This window comes from Buceros rhinoceros, unplaced genomic scaffold (assembly GCF_000710305.1).
Source record: "Buceros rhinoceros silvestris isolate BGI_N320 unplaced genomic scaffold, ASM71030v1 scaffold10055, whole genome shotgun sequence".
In the NCBI taxonomy this organism is placed as follows: Eukaryota; Metazoa; Chordata; class Aves; order Bucerotiformes; family Bucerotidae; genus Buceros; species Buceros rhinoceros.
Window position 1 is genome coordinate 14741 of NW_010413428.1, and position 14426 is coordinate 29166.

Below are 14426 nucleotides of genomic sequence, written 5' to 3' on the forward strand. Positions count from 1 at the left end.
TCTTATGTAGTGTAACTCTCCCCTTTCTGAGTTTAAAACCATCACCCCTTGTGGTATCATGACAGGCCCTGAGTAAAAACACTGTCTCCATCTTTCTTATGAGCCTCCTTTATGTACTGGAAGGCTGCAAAAAGGTCCCCCTGGAGTCTTCTCTTCTCCAGACTGAACAACCCCACACTCTCAGCCTGTCCTCACAGCAGAGGTGCTCCAGCCCTCTGAGAGCCACAAAACCTCCCATTTTTGTGGCTCTCCTCGGGACCCATTCTAACAGGTCCATATCCTTCCTGTGCTGAGAACTCCAGAGCTGAACATAATACTCCAGATGGAGTCTCACCAGAACAGAGAGGGAGAATCACCTCCCTTGATTTGCTGGTCATGTATCTTTTGATGCGGCCCGGGCTACAGTTGGCTTTCTGGGCTGTGAGTGCATATTGTTGGCTCATGTCCAGCCTTTCATCCACCAGGACCCCCAGTCCTTCTCTGCAGGGCTGCTCTCAACCCCTTCATCCCCCAGACTGTATTGATACTGAGGGTTGCCCCAACCCACGTGCAGGACCTTGCACTTGGCCTTGTTTAACCTAATAAGGTTCACATGGAGCCACTTCTGCAGCTTGTTCAGGTTCCTCTGGATGCCTTCTCATCCCTCTGACTTGTCAACTCTACCACTCAGCTTGGAGTCATCTGCAGGCTTGCTGAGGGTGCACTCAATCCCACTGTGTCATTGGTGAAGCTGTTGAACAGCGCTGGGCCCTGTACAGACTCCGGAGGGACACCACTTGTCACTGATCTTCATCTGGACATCAAACCATTGACCACCACCCTCTAGATGTGACCATCCAACCAATTCCTCATCCACCAAACAGTCCACCCATTCAATCCATACTCTCCAATTTAGAAAGAAGGATGTTTTGATGGACAGTGTCAAAGGCTTTACAGAAGTCCAGACAGATGGCATCCACAGCTCTCCCCTTGTCCTCTGATGTAATCACTGTATCTGGTCAGGGAGGACTTGCCCTTGCTGATACTGTGCTGGCTATCTCAAATCACCTCCCTGTCCTCCATGTGCCTTAGCAGAGCTTGTAGGAGGATCTGTTCCATGATCTCCCGAGGCACAGAGGTGAGACTGACAGGGCAGTAGTTCCCAGGGTCCTCATTTCTACTCTTTTTAAAAATGGGTGAAGTGTTTCCTTTTTCCCAGTCACCAGGGACTTCACCTGACTGCCAGGACTTTGCAATTAAATTTATTTTGAGGAAACTTTCTGGAAAAATAATTTTCATATGTGCTTCATTCTTGTTCCTTCTTTAAACAATGTCTTATGTGTGAAAGCTATTGATTCTGTAGACTGCTTTCAATATTTTGAAGCCCAAACTATTTTTTAACCTGTTTAGAAAAGGAAGCAGGTTTCTTTTCAAATGGAAATGTTTCTGTGGTTTGGGTTTTCTGTGTGTGGTTTTCTTTCTTTTTTATTAATAGAACTGTCAGCGCTTGGATTGTAAATGTGTATTGATTTTAATGACATAAGATACTACTTTTATTAAAAAAAATCCTTCAGGCATGTAGCAGACTGGATGTTTGAGCCTCTGTGCTGTTACTCTGCATTCTAACTTACGATGAATTATTTTGCCATTTAATTCTGATGTTGCAGTTAATGTTTTTTAATCCTTTTCTCCCACGGGAAAGCAGTATGACGTGAATTCTCATTTTTCTGAAAGCTGAGTGCAGAAGTTACCTTGGATAGGTGTAGTAAATATATTTAAATTAAGGAACCGAGTTGGTATCTTCAATCCAGTGTTAATCTGATTGCCTGATAGCTCTGTGGAGATGACTAGTCCTGTAAGTGTTAAGCTCTTCCGTGACCGCAACAAGCACTTTGGCTTTTCTGTCCCGTCAGTGTTTAGTTGAATTTTTGCACACTTCTAACTACAGTGAAAAAAATGGATGCCCTTGCTGTGAACTAGCAGTGAATTGCACATATGCAGGCTGTTTTTTCCTTTATGACAAAAATACAGAGAAATAGGCACAGATTGTGCCTTGAGTGTTCACTTCTTGCATTTCTTGGAACTTCATTGTATGTCTTCATGTTGCACATCTAATCTTTGATATTGTGCATTTGTGTTATCTTCTAACTGATGTGGTGAAATACAGGTGGTATGTTTTGCTGGGTATTTGTGTGCACATCAGAGCCAGGTGACATTAATGGTCATGACACTGTAGGGTAGTACAGGGAAGTAGAAACTGAGAGCTCAAGAGGAGAGCGCTTACAACAGTACCATGGAAATCGTAGTGTAGGAAACAGTCTTTTTCTTCCCAGTCAATGTCTGTTTTTCTTTCCATCTCCAGCATGGCTTGTGAACCTAGTTGAAGGTTAGGTAGATTAAGTTTTTAATACTTAAAAAGATTTTTATATTTTTAGTCCTGTAAGTGCAAATGAATCATATTTCTTCTGTCCTATGTAAGACAGTACATTTTTAATGTAGGACCTAAGCTCATAATATGGAGGCAGTAGTTAGTAATGTTTGGAGTAAAACTTTATAGAAATACTGACTCATGCAGGTTATTTCTCTTTACAAAGTCTCTATACCATTGGAAAAAGGAAAACATTGTTCTTTAACAGTATATGAACTACTGATGCAGTATTGTAGGCATTTAAGCAGTATGAATACCTGCAAATAAGTTACCTGTAGCTTTGGGTTTTTTTCTTATGCCAGTTATGATTCAGAGTTCACATTAATTTATTAAGTTTTTTTAATATTATAGATAATATGTGGTGCACGTATGTTATAACTTGCTTTTTAATTTTTCAGTGGTTAAATTTTTAAGATGTAGGGGATTTTTTTACAGGTTTCTTGCAGGTTTTTAATTATTTTCATGAAGCATGTGAAAATGGATGACAAATTTTTGCACTTAGGTATATATGATATTTTTAGAAGATAAAAAGTAAAATTCCCAAAGTTCTTGCAGTTCATGTTGTTTGCAGTAGAGCTTTTCAATTTCATTTTTGTTCCCACTTTCCTTTATGAACTTCCTGTGACTGTAATAATTTATTTATAAATGACTCAGTTAATCCTAGTTTAAAATGTAAAAGAGGACTTTTTTTTTGCTAGACTGGTTAATTTTGTCTGAAACAGAACACCATGCTCAGTAAGTTGAGCTGCTGCTGGAAAAAATGACTGCATTTATACTTGTTTGAATTTTTTTCAAGTTAGTCTTTTTTTTCCCTAGTTTTCTAATTAATCATTTGGTGTTACTGAATATTCCTATGATCCAACATTAGACAACTAAATCAGAACATGAAATTTCATTGCATGGTGAGGATTCAGATCTGCTGTGAAATCATGAAGCTGCTATTACGGCAGAAGTAACCAGTTCAAGTGACTAAAGCTCTCTAGAATAGACTGGAAAGAGTTAGTGGACTGTTAAACTTCTAATTGCATGCCAGGGTAATGCAGCAGTTTCAATGGCAAATGTGCATTTTTTTGTTTGGAGGGAGTTGCTATAGTTGATGGTTTTGCATATGACGATTTCTTCAGTGGAAACGTATTCAGCTTTCATTTTAATGCTTCCAAAACTTCTTACTGAAGATATTTTAAAAAGATAAGTATACATTTTTTACTAAGAATTTTATTTGGTGTGTACTGGACAAAAGGGTATCAAAGGCTATGTAGTTTGGCACTAAATGGTGTAGTTACAGTCAGACATGGCAGTTACTGCATTGTGGTCTTGGATCATGTTTTCCCTCAAAGTGAAAGATATGACAGAGGCAACTTCTTGAACTTATCTTGATAAAATTGGAAAATCCAAATGTAAATTTGATTTCAGGGGACTAATGCTGGAATAGTTCTGGTAAGATTGCTATTTCTGTAACAGCATAGAACCTTGACGTGTCAGTGCAGGCAACATGCTAAAAGTTGTGGTTTAAAGTGCATGTTTGTAGTACATCTAAAATCAATTATCTTTTTGAGAGATGACATAAAAGTCTGTACAGTCATTTAGATCCAGTTTTTGAAATGTAGATTGCAACTGCTGTGTTCTTAAAAGCAGAGGAAGGTGGAAGAAGAAACTCATTTTGCTAGTCGCACATAGCATCTGTTCTTTTTGGGAAGAGTTACAGGGGCTGGGTTTGAATCGATTTGCTGGCTTTTTTTGAGAAGTGGTGGTTATCTTAAAGATGATCTTCTTAAAGATTTACTTCAAGGAAAAGGTGAACAAAAAACTCAGGCCTACTAAGTGTTGGGACTGAGTATTGACCAATATGTATTTAAAATAATCAAAACCTGATACAATGACTTCTTTTTCATACATACATCATTTCCTCTACCCTCAACGTTAGCTTGGTCAGCAATACTTACTTCTCTGGACTGCAAGCTTTTTAGGACAGGAGCTGTTTAAGTACTTGTGCAGATGTGGTGCCGTTGAAACTGAAGAATGTCCAGAATGTTGTCTTTCTACACAAGTAATGTAGATTTAATGATTTTTTTGATAGGGTATAGTCCTTTAGCTCTATATAGAAATTCTTATGTAGCAGTCTACAAACATTATCATCACTTTATCATACATTTATTGTAATAAGTACAAGTAATTTGTAACCTCTATCTCTTGTCTATATTAGGAATTGGTTTTATAACATCATAATAAAATGTTGTCTCTATCTTAAATATTTTGCATTCTAAACAGAACAGGAGCCAGGGAGTTATGTTCTGTACTGATGAGAAACTCAACAGTACAGAAATAATAAATGAAGGTGAATAAAATATGTTGTTCTGAAGGTCATCTGAGGATCTGTCCTATGCTGCTTGTTACCATTGTCCATTCTTGCAATAGATTGCCCCGTTTTAAGATAGGCTTGAGGTCATTCCTGAACCTGAGCCTTTAAAAATTATCTGAATTTAAACATATGTCTAAAATAGCCTAAATAATTTTGATAGAGTTAGGGAACAACTGCATGTGTTGCTCTGTCATCAGCAGGTGAAAGCCTGCTGAGAAAGGGTGAGGAGAGGAAAGAGGAAGAGGAGTAATAAACTGCTACAGGTGGGCTGCAGGTGTTAGTTTATTAACCTAACTGTGCTATTGCTAGAACAGTATATAAAATAAAAGCCAGATGTGCTTTAATGTAATGAAATAGTTTTTAAACCCCCCAGGATGTAACAGTTGTTTGTTGCCAGGGTCGTTTGGCCTTGTACGTTGCCTGGCATGATAGGTCCCTGCTTCATGTGTGGTGTTTGCACCCAAAATAATTAAAAGCAATCTCATGGTTGTCATGGCTGTCTGTTCCATTAATCACGTGGTTAGCTTTCGCTTTGTCACATCTAATTGATTCCCAGAAAACTTGACTAGAATACATGGTTTTAACATGTGTTTGTAATTCAGAGCTAATCCCCATCAGATATTTTTTCATAGTATAGCACACAAAAAAATGTGTCGATGTAAGCAGGAAATGCTCATTCTTGGAATAGTCTTTTTCTGCTCTAAAAAGATTTTTGCAACATAAAAGTGATCTAGTTGATGATAAAATTGATATTTCTTTCTTACCTTGTGAAGTCCATGTCCCCACCTAAGGCTTTATCTCAGCTGTTCTCCTAGCAATTGCTATAAGAATACAATTTTCAGTTTTATTTTCCTCACAAACAAGCCCAAGTTACTGGCTTGCTTGTATGAATGAGAGAGCCTCTCTCCTTTTACAGATCATGGTTGAAAAGCATTGACCTAAATAGTCCATCAGCAGTAATAGGACTCTTGATATCAATTTTTGAAGTTGTAAGTGAAGTCACCTTCATACTTGTAAATAAAATGAAAGTGTACAACTCATTAACTTCAGTGTTTACTTCAATGGCAGTGGGCATGGGTGAGCAGTTTGCTTCAAGGAAGAAGCATTAAGGTTGTACTGAAAAAGTTGATGTTCTTAAGTACTTGAAATAAGGGGAGTGCCTGGAAATCAGGCAAATTTGGGATGTGCTTATGAATATCCAGAACCTGGTTTTAAACTGTAGCCTGAGTAACCCACTTAACAGAATCAGGGTGTTTTTTCCTAATGACTATTTCCATGTTCTCATTCTGCCTTTTCTTTATTTACACCTATAGGTGACTGTTCATAAGTGCTGTGAGTCTGTTGTTGTTCTTCAGTCACCATGTGCAGTCAATAAATTCTTCTAATTCTGTTGTTTCTAGGAGGGACATAATTAAAACAAAGTTCTAATTATTGGTGATACTTAGTGCCAGCATCGTAAGTGACACAAATCTACATCCTTTTTCATTAAAACTTAATTATATTTACCTTGCTTCTTTCTACTTGAGCAAAAGCAATATCCTGTTGGTTTTTGTTGTTAAGTAGCTATGAGTGAATAATGAAAAAAATCAATATTGCATGCAGATGTTCTGATAGCAATAGTGATGAGTAAAGATTCTTTTCTAGCCTAGAACAGTCCTTAGCTCAAGAAAACTGGGAATGGGGAAGCACAGAAGGATTTGTGTCTTCTTCCCAAGACAAATAAATGTAATTACATCTACATGAACTATTAATTTCTGGTAAGAAGTAAATTTTATTCCTGCAAATGTATTTTCTTGTGAATCTGAAATTCAAAAGAAGTAAAAATATTTTTGAAATTGTTTGAAATAAGCAGTCTTCTATTCAGACCTTGAGCTCTTGTAGATGGTAAGACATCTAGTGTCCCAATCTCCTAGCTATGTAATAGTTTGTTAAATTGAGCTAAATGGCAGTAAGATATTTACTGTTGCCTAGGGAAAGTAAATTGCGTTAAGTGTAGTAAAGTTTTTAGCTTCCTGGTAAAACCTGCTGCTGTCAACTGATGGCCTGGTCTTGAGTTTTCTTTTCCCTGTGTTGCTTATCTTTAGGCATTCTTCGCTTAATTGCTGAACCAGTTTCCTCCATTACAAATGTATCTTTGTTTTATTTTTCTTTCTCTCCCAGCAATAGTTAAGATCCCTGTTTGTACTTATTATATTCCACTTAGTTAAGTGTTCAGGAGCAGAAAGTTCCAGCTAATGCCTAAAACACTTTTGTTACTACAGTCTATTGAGAAAGGGTGAAACAAAAAATGATTGTTTCTCTTTATTTCTGTCTAGTATATAACAAGAATTGTAGCTGATGGACATATGACATCATCAAAACTTAGGGAAGTGATTAAGAAAACAAATTTCTGTATGAAAAGTAGTATGAGGGCTTGAATTAGAGATGGAAAATGAACATATTTGGGGGATAATACTGTCAATTTTAATTGTCAATATTTTAATGTCAATATAAGTTCAGTTATAAAGCAGATGTTTAGAACATGGAGTGTGTTGCGAGGAGCATCTGAAAGGTCTCTATTTTGAGCAAAGTAAAACCAGACTTCAGTTAGAGGCATGCAAATGAGATGGCTTCTGTTTCTGTTCCTCCCAAGTCTCTGCTCTTTATTCTTTCTGTGACTGTTCTTCTGGGGGATTTCCTTGCAGTTTGCTTCTTAGCTCTTGCACACTTTGAGTTTTTAGAAGAGTTCACGAAGAAAGTGAACTTCTATCACTTACCAAGAAGTTTGTCCACTGATGTTTGCCTTCTGTGCTGTCGTATTAGTCTAATCAGTTGGGAATGATACCTGTAGGTTTCTGTATGCTTCAGTGACAGGTTTCATTTGTATAACTGTCAGTAAGGCTTCACAACATAACGCACAACTCTTTGAAGTACTTAGTAATACCTCTTGTCAGTTGAGTGACTGGGTGAAGAGTTTGGGTCCAGAGTGAACAAATGGCCATCAAACCCTCCTTCTCTTTTTCATTGCTGGGAAGACCATGTCCTGGCTACTATAGAAGACTCCTGAAAATACAGATTGTGTGTGTGTTGTGGTTTGTTTTTTTTGTTTTTTTCCCCAGTGATCTGTGGGCTAATTCGTAATGAGACTGTGTATGCCCTTTTCCTCCTCATTTTAAATAGAAAAAGAATCTGTTTTATGTGCTGACCTCTTGACTAATTTCTGTGTTCTGTGAAATGGCTGCATTTCTTTGAGATGGTTTTGACTGTACTGGAAAGAGGGTGTGTTTCAGTGGAGAAACCTAGAGATTGTAGAGTAGCTCATAGAATTTTTGACTAAAAGAGAATAAGCAGAAACACTTGAACACAATTTTTAAAAACATTCATAAGATATAAACAGTGCTTTAAAAATAACCAGTAAGCTTATTCAAGAAGCCTTTTGTAAATACAATGTTCTAATATTTTCCCCTGCTTCGTCGTGTAATATTGAGAGATACTTAAGAACATACAAGACTGCAAAACCTGTATTAGCTACTCTATTAATGAATACTATAAAGTAATAAAAATAAAGGTAACTTTGTACTTGACATTTTATGTGAAGGAAGAGTTGTGCTGTTCAGTTTGGTGTTGTATTAATTAAGGAGAGGGTTCAAATTTCAGTCACCTTGATTTTCTGTTTATCATCTTCCGTATGGGAACCTCTCTAAAAGAGAGGTGATGTATGAACACAAGTAACAAATTCTGTGTGTCTCTTTTTCAGTACTAAGTCTATTCAGACTTGAGCTATGCTATTTGTGATGCTATATACTATGTGTTACACAGCTCAGCCTTTTTTCCAAATCGCTTATCAGCACTTGTTTTCTTAGGATCTGAGTTGATGCAATCTGCCAAAATAGTTCTCTTGACTGTTCTTAAGGTGCATGTACCAGAAGTAATAGAATACCTTTCATGTTTAGATGAAGAAGATGACTTTGTCAATAAAAGAATTTCCCTGAGACCAAAGGAGAATGGGACATCAGCAATTGGTTGTCTGGGAACAACTACAGTGAAAAAGGAAGATGTAAAACCACGAGCTAACAGCAAACCATTATCTCCAGTGAAACAGACTCCCACCACGGCACTTGATTTCTTTGGGACAAGTAGTGTCCAACGGTCAGAAAAGAAACTGGTAGCAAGTAAAAGGAAAGAAGTGAGTACTGATGATGTTCCTTTAGGCTGTTCACATGTCTGAGAACAGATCAAAATGGCCAGTGTAATGACTGCGAGGAGCTATTTAACTATTTGTCCTACTTAATGTTATTTTTTAGTGACCACTCGAGTATAAGTTCAGTTCCTATGATATGTGCAGGCATATCAAGTCCTCAAATGCAAGTTTAGAGTAGCATGTCCGTGTTTAAGAAGATAGCACGAAGATGAAAGTCGTGTCTTCTCTAATGCTGCTTCTCGTATGACTTTTCTTAATTTTAAGTAGTTTACTGGTATTAGTGGTGAATGGGATAGCTTATAGTTAGGAGTGGAAGGCAGGAGTACGAGGAAGGGGGTTGTTTTTCCAAGCTTATGGCACATATATTCATGGAAATACAAAGCACCAAATGAAGTATGCAGGAAGTTAAAAATTGACAGCGTAGTCATTGATTTCTCTTCAAGCAGGCCAGCAATGAAATGAGATATTTGTATTATAACATAGTTTAGAACAGTAAAATCTCTTGAAAACAGCTAGGAATAAAATGCTGCATGACTTATTCCCAGTCCTTACCTAGAGGTATACAAAATGAGTCCATGCAGATTAAATTACTGTAATTTACACAGTATTAGGGAAACTGAACTGTTGGTCTTTTTTCTTAAATACAGCCTTCACAAAGCAGAGAGAGCACGCTAGATGATGAGGCCATTGCTAGGCAACTGCAGCTTGAAGAAGATTCAGAGGTAAAAATTCTATAAATTTACTGTTCTATGCCAGGAGCAGTTTGTTTAACTTAAAAATGTTTTTCCTTAAGAAATTAAGATAGATTTCCCATGTATGCTATAATGAAGTGGGTTTTTTGGCATTATTTCAGTCTCAAAAATGGAACATCTCAATCTGTTTTCTGCCTATCCAGACTTTCTCTACCTGTGCAGTTGATAAGTCGATGTGTCTGTAATAATCTTGCTTTTCACCCAGAATTTACTTTCTGCTTCCTCATGTTTTTGGTTTTGTGGGTTGGGTTTTTGTTTCCTCATTCCCTGGAGGAATAACTAAAAGCTATTGCCATCTGTGATTTGTCTCACTTGTCACCTGAGTTTCCTTGTAGTTGAGAAAAATGTCAATGACCCGTGTGTGTGTGTAAAACTTCTCTGTTTGAATCGGTACTGATGTGAGGGAAAGGTTCACTTGGAAAACCTCTTGCTTTTGGAAAAATCAGTTAATTTCCCATATATTAGTGATACTGAATATCATTTGAACTAAACGTATTGTACATGCAAAGCTTAGTCTCATGCTTGACCTCCCCAGAGGTGTGATGAATCTAGCTTTAATCTAGTACAAAGGTAAACAGCTTGTGAGGAAAAACAAGGTGTTGTCTTTCATTTGAACCGAACTGAACTATAGTGCTCTCCTTGTTTATATTTATAATGAAAGAAATGTGCTTTTGCAGGTGTATCCCTGCCTCAGTCTGGTTTGCGTTCGGTAGTCGCTACTCTTCCCCTTTCTCACTGTACTCAGGGAAGATAGATGTGTTTTGTTGTTACAGGCACATCAATATAATGCCTGTGGCATATTGGTTTTACAAAGTCATCTGTTTGAATCTTATGGCAGGCATGTTGGACTTGAAGACAATTATGAAATTATTTTTGTTGCTTTTGTTAAAACAATGGTCAATGTTTATTGGCAACAGTATACGCTATTCAGGAGTAGAAGAGCTTTCCCCAAGGGGCCATGTTGGATAGGAAACGTCCAATGATCAATTATCACTGTAGGTGTCACATTCATTTTGTTAGGTGAAATAAAAATTAAAGCAAACTGGCTTTGTTTTTTTACAATTAATAAATAACTTTCTCAGATTCCATGTGCAGTATTTGTTCTCACTGGTTCTTCTGTCAAAGAAAATCAGTTTTGTAGGTAAAAATATTAAAGTTAAAAGTGTATGATTTGTTTGCATAAAGTAAACAGAACTAGCAACAAGTAGATAAATTCTACAATACTGCCAGAATTTTTTTTATCATGGTATGTTGCTAGCAGTGAATGAGAATAATTCATTATTGAGACATCATAATACTTAACAGGCATTGTTCCTATTTGTCTTTTGGGGCTGCTTTTGAAAGTTTTCTAAAGCCAACAGGTTGCATCTCGGTGTGAGCTGCTTGTTGTGAGATCCTGCCTTCAGATTTTGATTGTTAAAATTCTGATTATTAAATGAAAAGGGTGCAGAACAAAAAGTGAAGGAATGGAAAACCTCTTTGAAAACTGATTATACCAACTTATTAATATTTCTAGTGCAAAAAAAATCTAAGCTCTTTTCTCACTAGACTTCAGTCACTTTGGGGGAAACAAGTAATTCTTCATTGCCATTTTAAAAAATTTATTTGCCTTTGGTAGGATGCACTTTTTCCAGCTATGTGCTGTCTTATTTTAGATAAACTTTTTGTCTTGAATGGCCAATAGAGGTATAAAAATTTATAGTAGTATTAAAACTAAGCCTAAAAATATTTTGGTTTTTTTTTTTCTTTCAGCTGGAGAGACAGCTGCATGAGGATGAAGAATTTGCTAAAACTTTGGCCATGTTGGATGAAACACCGCAGAAGAAAAAGGTTAAATTCTTTTTAGACTATAGTTTTTGGAAATTGAGTTTCTGGGAGTGGTCTTATTTAGACATTTAACCTTTGTTTTGAGAATTCTGTATGAATGCATTAAAACCAACAAGAAAGTGTTTGTATGAAAATAACATACTCACTTTTCATACATTCCTCCTGGATTTTCCAGCAGGGATCTGATCTTCTGATAGCTGATGGTGTAAGGCACGGTAAAATAGTGCTGGGGTATACATCAAGGCTTGTAGAATTTAGGATTGCTAATTCGACTACAGCAAGTGTTAGTATTTCTAGTCAGTAAACCAGTTGGGATCAAAATTTACTGTAGCCTGGAAGTTTGTCTGGTCTTTGACTTAAAGAATTTATGTGCATGACTGAGTGCAGAACTTGCTCATGCTTCTGCCTTTGATAGAGATTGTATTCTGACTTGTGGTAGGGATCAGCTTTGTTAGATGTCATTCAGTTTGTTGTACTTAATGGTAGAGAAACCCAGGGGTTTTGACTTAATGGTAGCTTGGGACGTGCATCTCTGACTTTGGCATTGTGCATTTGTTTAGGCTCGGAAAGATTCGGGAGGAGAGCAATCAATGTTGAGCATCAAGAGCAGTCCTAATGTGACAGAGAGGCATAAGCAGTCGGAAAGAGGTAGGATGCAGAGTATAGAAAACAGTTAACATATTTATAATATTAATGAGACATGTTCTTATATATGTGCTCTTCTCCCTCTGCCTCCTTTCAAGTGAAAGCAACAAACTTGACTGGTGAAGCAAAGAACTACACCGCAAAGCAGCAAAATAAATCTGAACATCCCAAAGGCTCTCGTTTATCCCCACGATCGTCTGATGGTAAAATAGCAAGAGAGTTGACGGATAAGACCTTGCCTTTGAAACCTAGCTCTAAGCTTGTGTCTCTGAAACAAAAAGAGGAGAATGCTGAAAAGGAAAGAGGTGATCGAAGTTTAGTATCAAAAGAAAAAACTTCAGGGAAAGAAGAGAAGATAACACCGAAGAAGGAGAAAATTTCTCCTAAGAAGGCTGAGGTAGGAGCTATTAAAATGAATTTAGTTGTCTTGGTGGAGTTTGCAAGAAGACAGTTTTTGTTTATTATTGTTTATGTGTCACTGTTGTAACTTGGTACTTGGAATTTTCTGGGCAGTTTTTAAGAATTTGAAGTTCAGTGAGACTTTTCCTAGCAATTGTAAAAATATAGGAAAAAATTACCTGGAAAAGTGTGACTGAAATGCATGAAGGAACCGAGAGCTCTTTAATGCTCACTGAGGTATGCATGTACACTGCAAAATCAGTCAGTGCTTTTTCACATTTTCCTGAGAAAATGCAGAATGCAGGAATTCTGACACCGAGTGAAAGCTTCCTGTTCATAGGAGCATGGAGACCTTGTGGATCTATACTGCTGTTAGAATAATAAATGGGATTGTTTGGGTTTGGTTCCCCCCCACTTCCTTCCCAGTCTCCTATTTTGGAAGCATATTTCTTATGACTGATACATTATAGAGGAATATAATTGAATTTTCTTTTAACTGTCTGATTCAATAACTGTAATTATTGAACACTGGCAGTTATTGGCAACCTTAAATCATACTTTAATCATAAAGTACAATATCCAATTTTGATACTTAAATAACAGTTGTAATTGGGAGGGAGAGCCTGCAGCTCTTTCAGAGGTTGAGTTTTAAATAATTTTTTACTGATTAAAAAGCTTAAACGTCTCTTAAAGTCTACTTTGTAGTTCTGCATTTATATAAATGTAGAGATCTTGCTATACCTGATCATCAGTATGGAATAAAATGGGATCTGAATTTAAAGCAACAGCTTACGAATTATGTGAGCATGTACATGCGGAATACAGATGAGTCTGCAGAAACTTGACAGTAAACAATGGGTGCATCTGAGTTCTTGAAATCTTTTTAAGGGCAACAAAACACAAGTGTCAGAACTAGAGCAAGCTTTCAATATTGCATGTTAATAGATTAAAAACAAGTGTTAGAACTTTTCCTCTGGTGCATAAAAACGTCTTAAATGCTGATGCTTGAGTTTATTTTGTTGTTTTTACATATGTAATATGTGTATTAATTTTATCCCCTCCTGCCCAAGTCTGTAAGCCCTGAGGACTCTGAAAAGAAGCGAAACAATTATCAAGCCTACCGAAGCTTCCTTAATCGCGAGGGTCCGAAAGCTTTGGGTTCCAAAGAGATACCTCAGGTAAGCTGGGCTACAGCAGAATTCTGTAGGTAGAAGTGGAGTGTATCATAAAGTTAGTGTTGTAATTGTCAGCTGAACTGTTTAAAAAAAAAAAAAAAAAGTGTGGTTTTTTTTTTCAAATGGGAAGTATGTATTGGAAAAAGCTGAACTGTAATGCAAAGCAGTGACTAAAGGAAATACACCAAGAAATTAAATTCAGTACCTGGTTTGTGAAGTCACGATGATGAAAAATAGTTACTGGTCTTAAAGTTGAAGATTGTCACTCATTTGATTGACATGCTGTGTTTGAAGCACAGTGTTAGGAGTATCACAGGTCAGGTAAACAATGTGTGAAGTTTTGTTGGTAGCGATTACTTGTAATGGCTTTTGAACCTTTAGAACTGTTACCTAGCTAGGTATGATAGGCTTATTTTTAGTGTTTCATGAGGTACCACCCCTGATGTGGGTAGAGGGCTGTAAAAGCTTGTGGTGAGTAGGTATTGAGTAGAATTGCATCAGGTAATGGCATTTTCTGCAATGCTCTGGTCCACAGGGAGCTGAAAACTGCTTGGAAGGCCTGACGTTTGTAATTACGGGTGTCCTGGAGTGTATTGAAAGAGATGAGGCCAAGTCTCTGATCGAACGTTACGGAGGAAAAGTAACTGGCAATGTCCGCAGGAAGACAAACTCTCTGGGTACG

General features: G+C 37.1%; 1 protein-coding gene across 1 annotated transcript in view; it reads left to right on the forward strand.

The window, feature by feature from the left end:
- The window catches only part of RFC1 (replication factor C (activator 1) 1, 145kDa), a gene marked incomplete at its 5' end in the record, with an annotated part of 34538 nt that overhangs the window by 8779 nt on the left and 11333 nt on the right, over positions 1-14426 (forward strand). The window contains 7 exons of the mRNA XM_010136723.1: positions 8699-8931; positions 9594-9668; positions 11451-11528; positions 12086-12173; positions 12269-12567; positions 13640-13747; positions 14280-14391. Of these exons, the coding sequence (XP_010135025.1) occupies positions 8699-8931; positions 9594-9668; positions 11451-11528; positions 12086-12173; positions 12269-12567; positions 13640-13747; positions 14280-14391 (993 nt within the window). The remainder of the gene's footprint in view (positions 1-8698; positions 8932-9593; positions 9669-11450; positions 11529-12085; positions 12174-12268; positions 12568-13639; positions 13748-14279; positions 14392-14426) is intronic.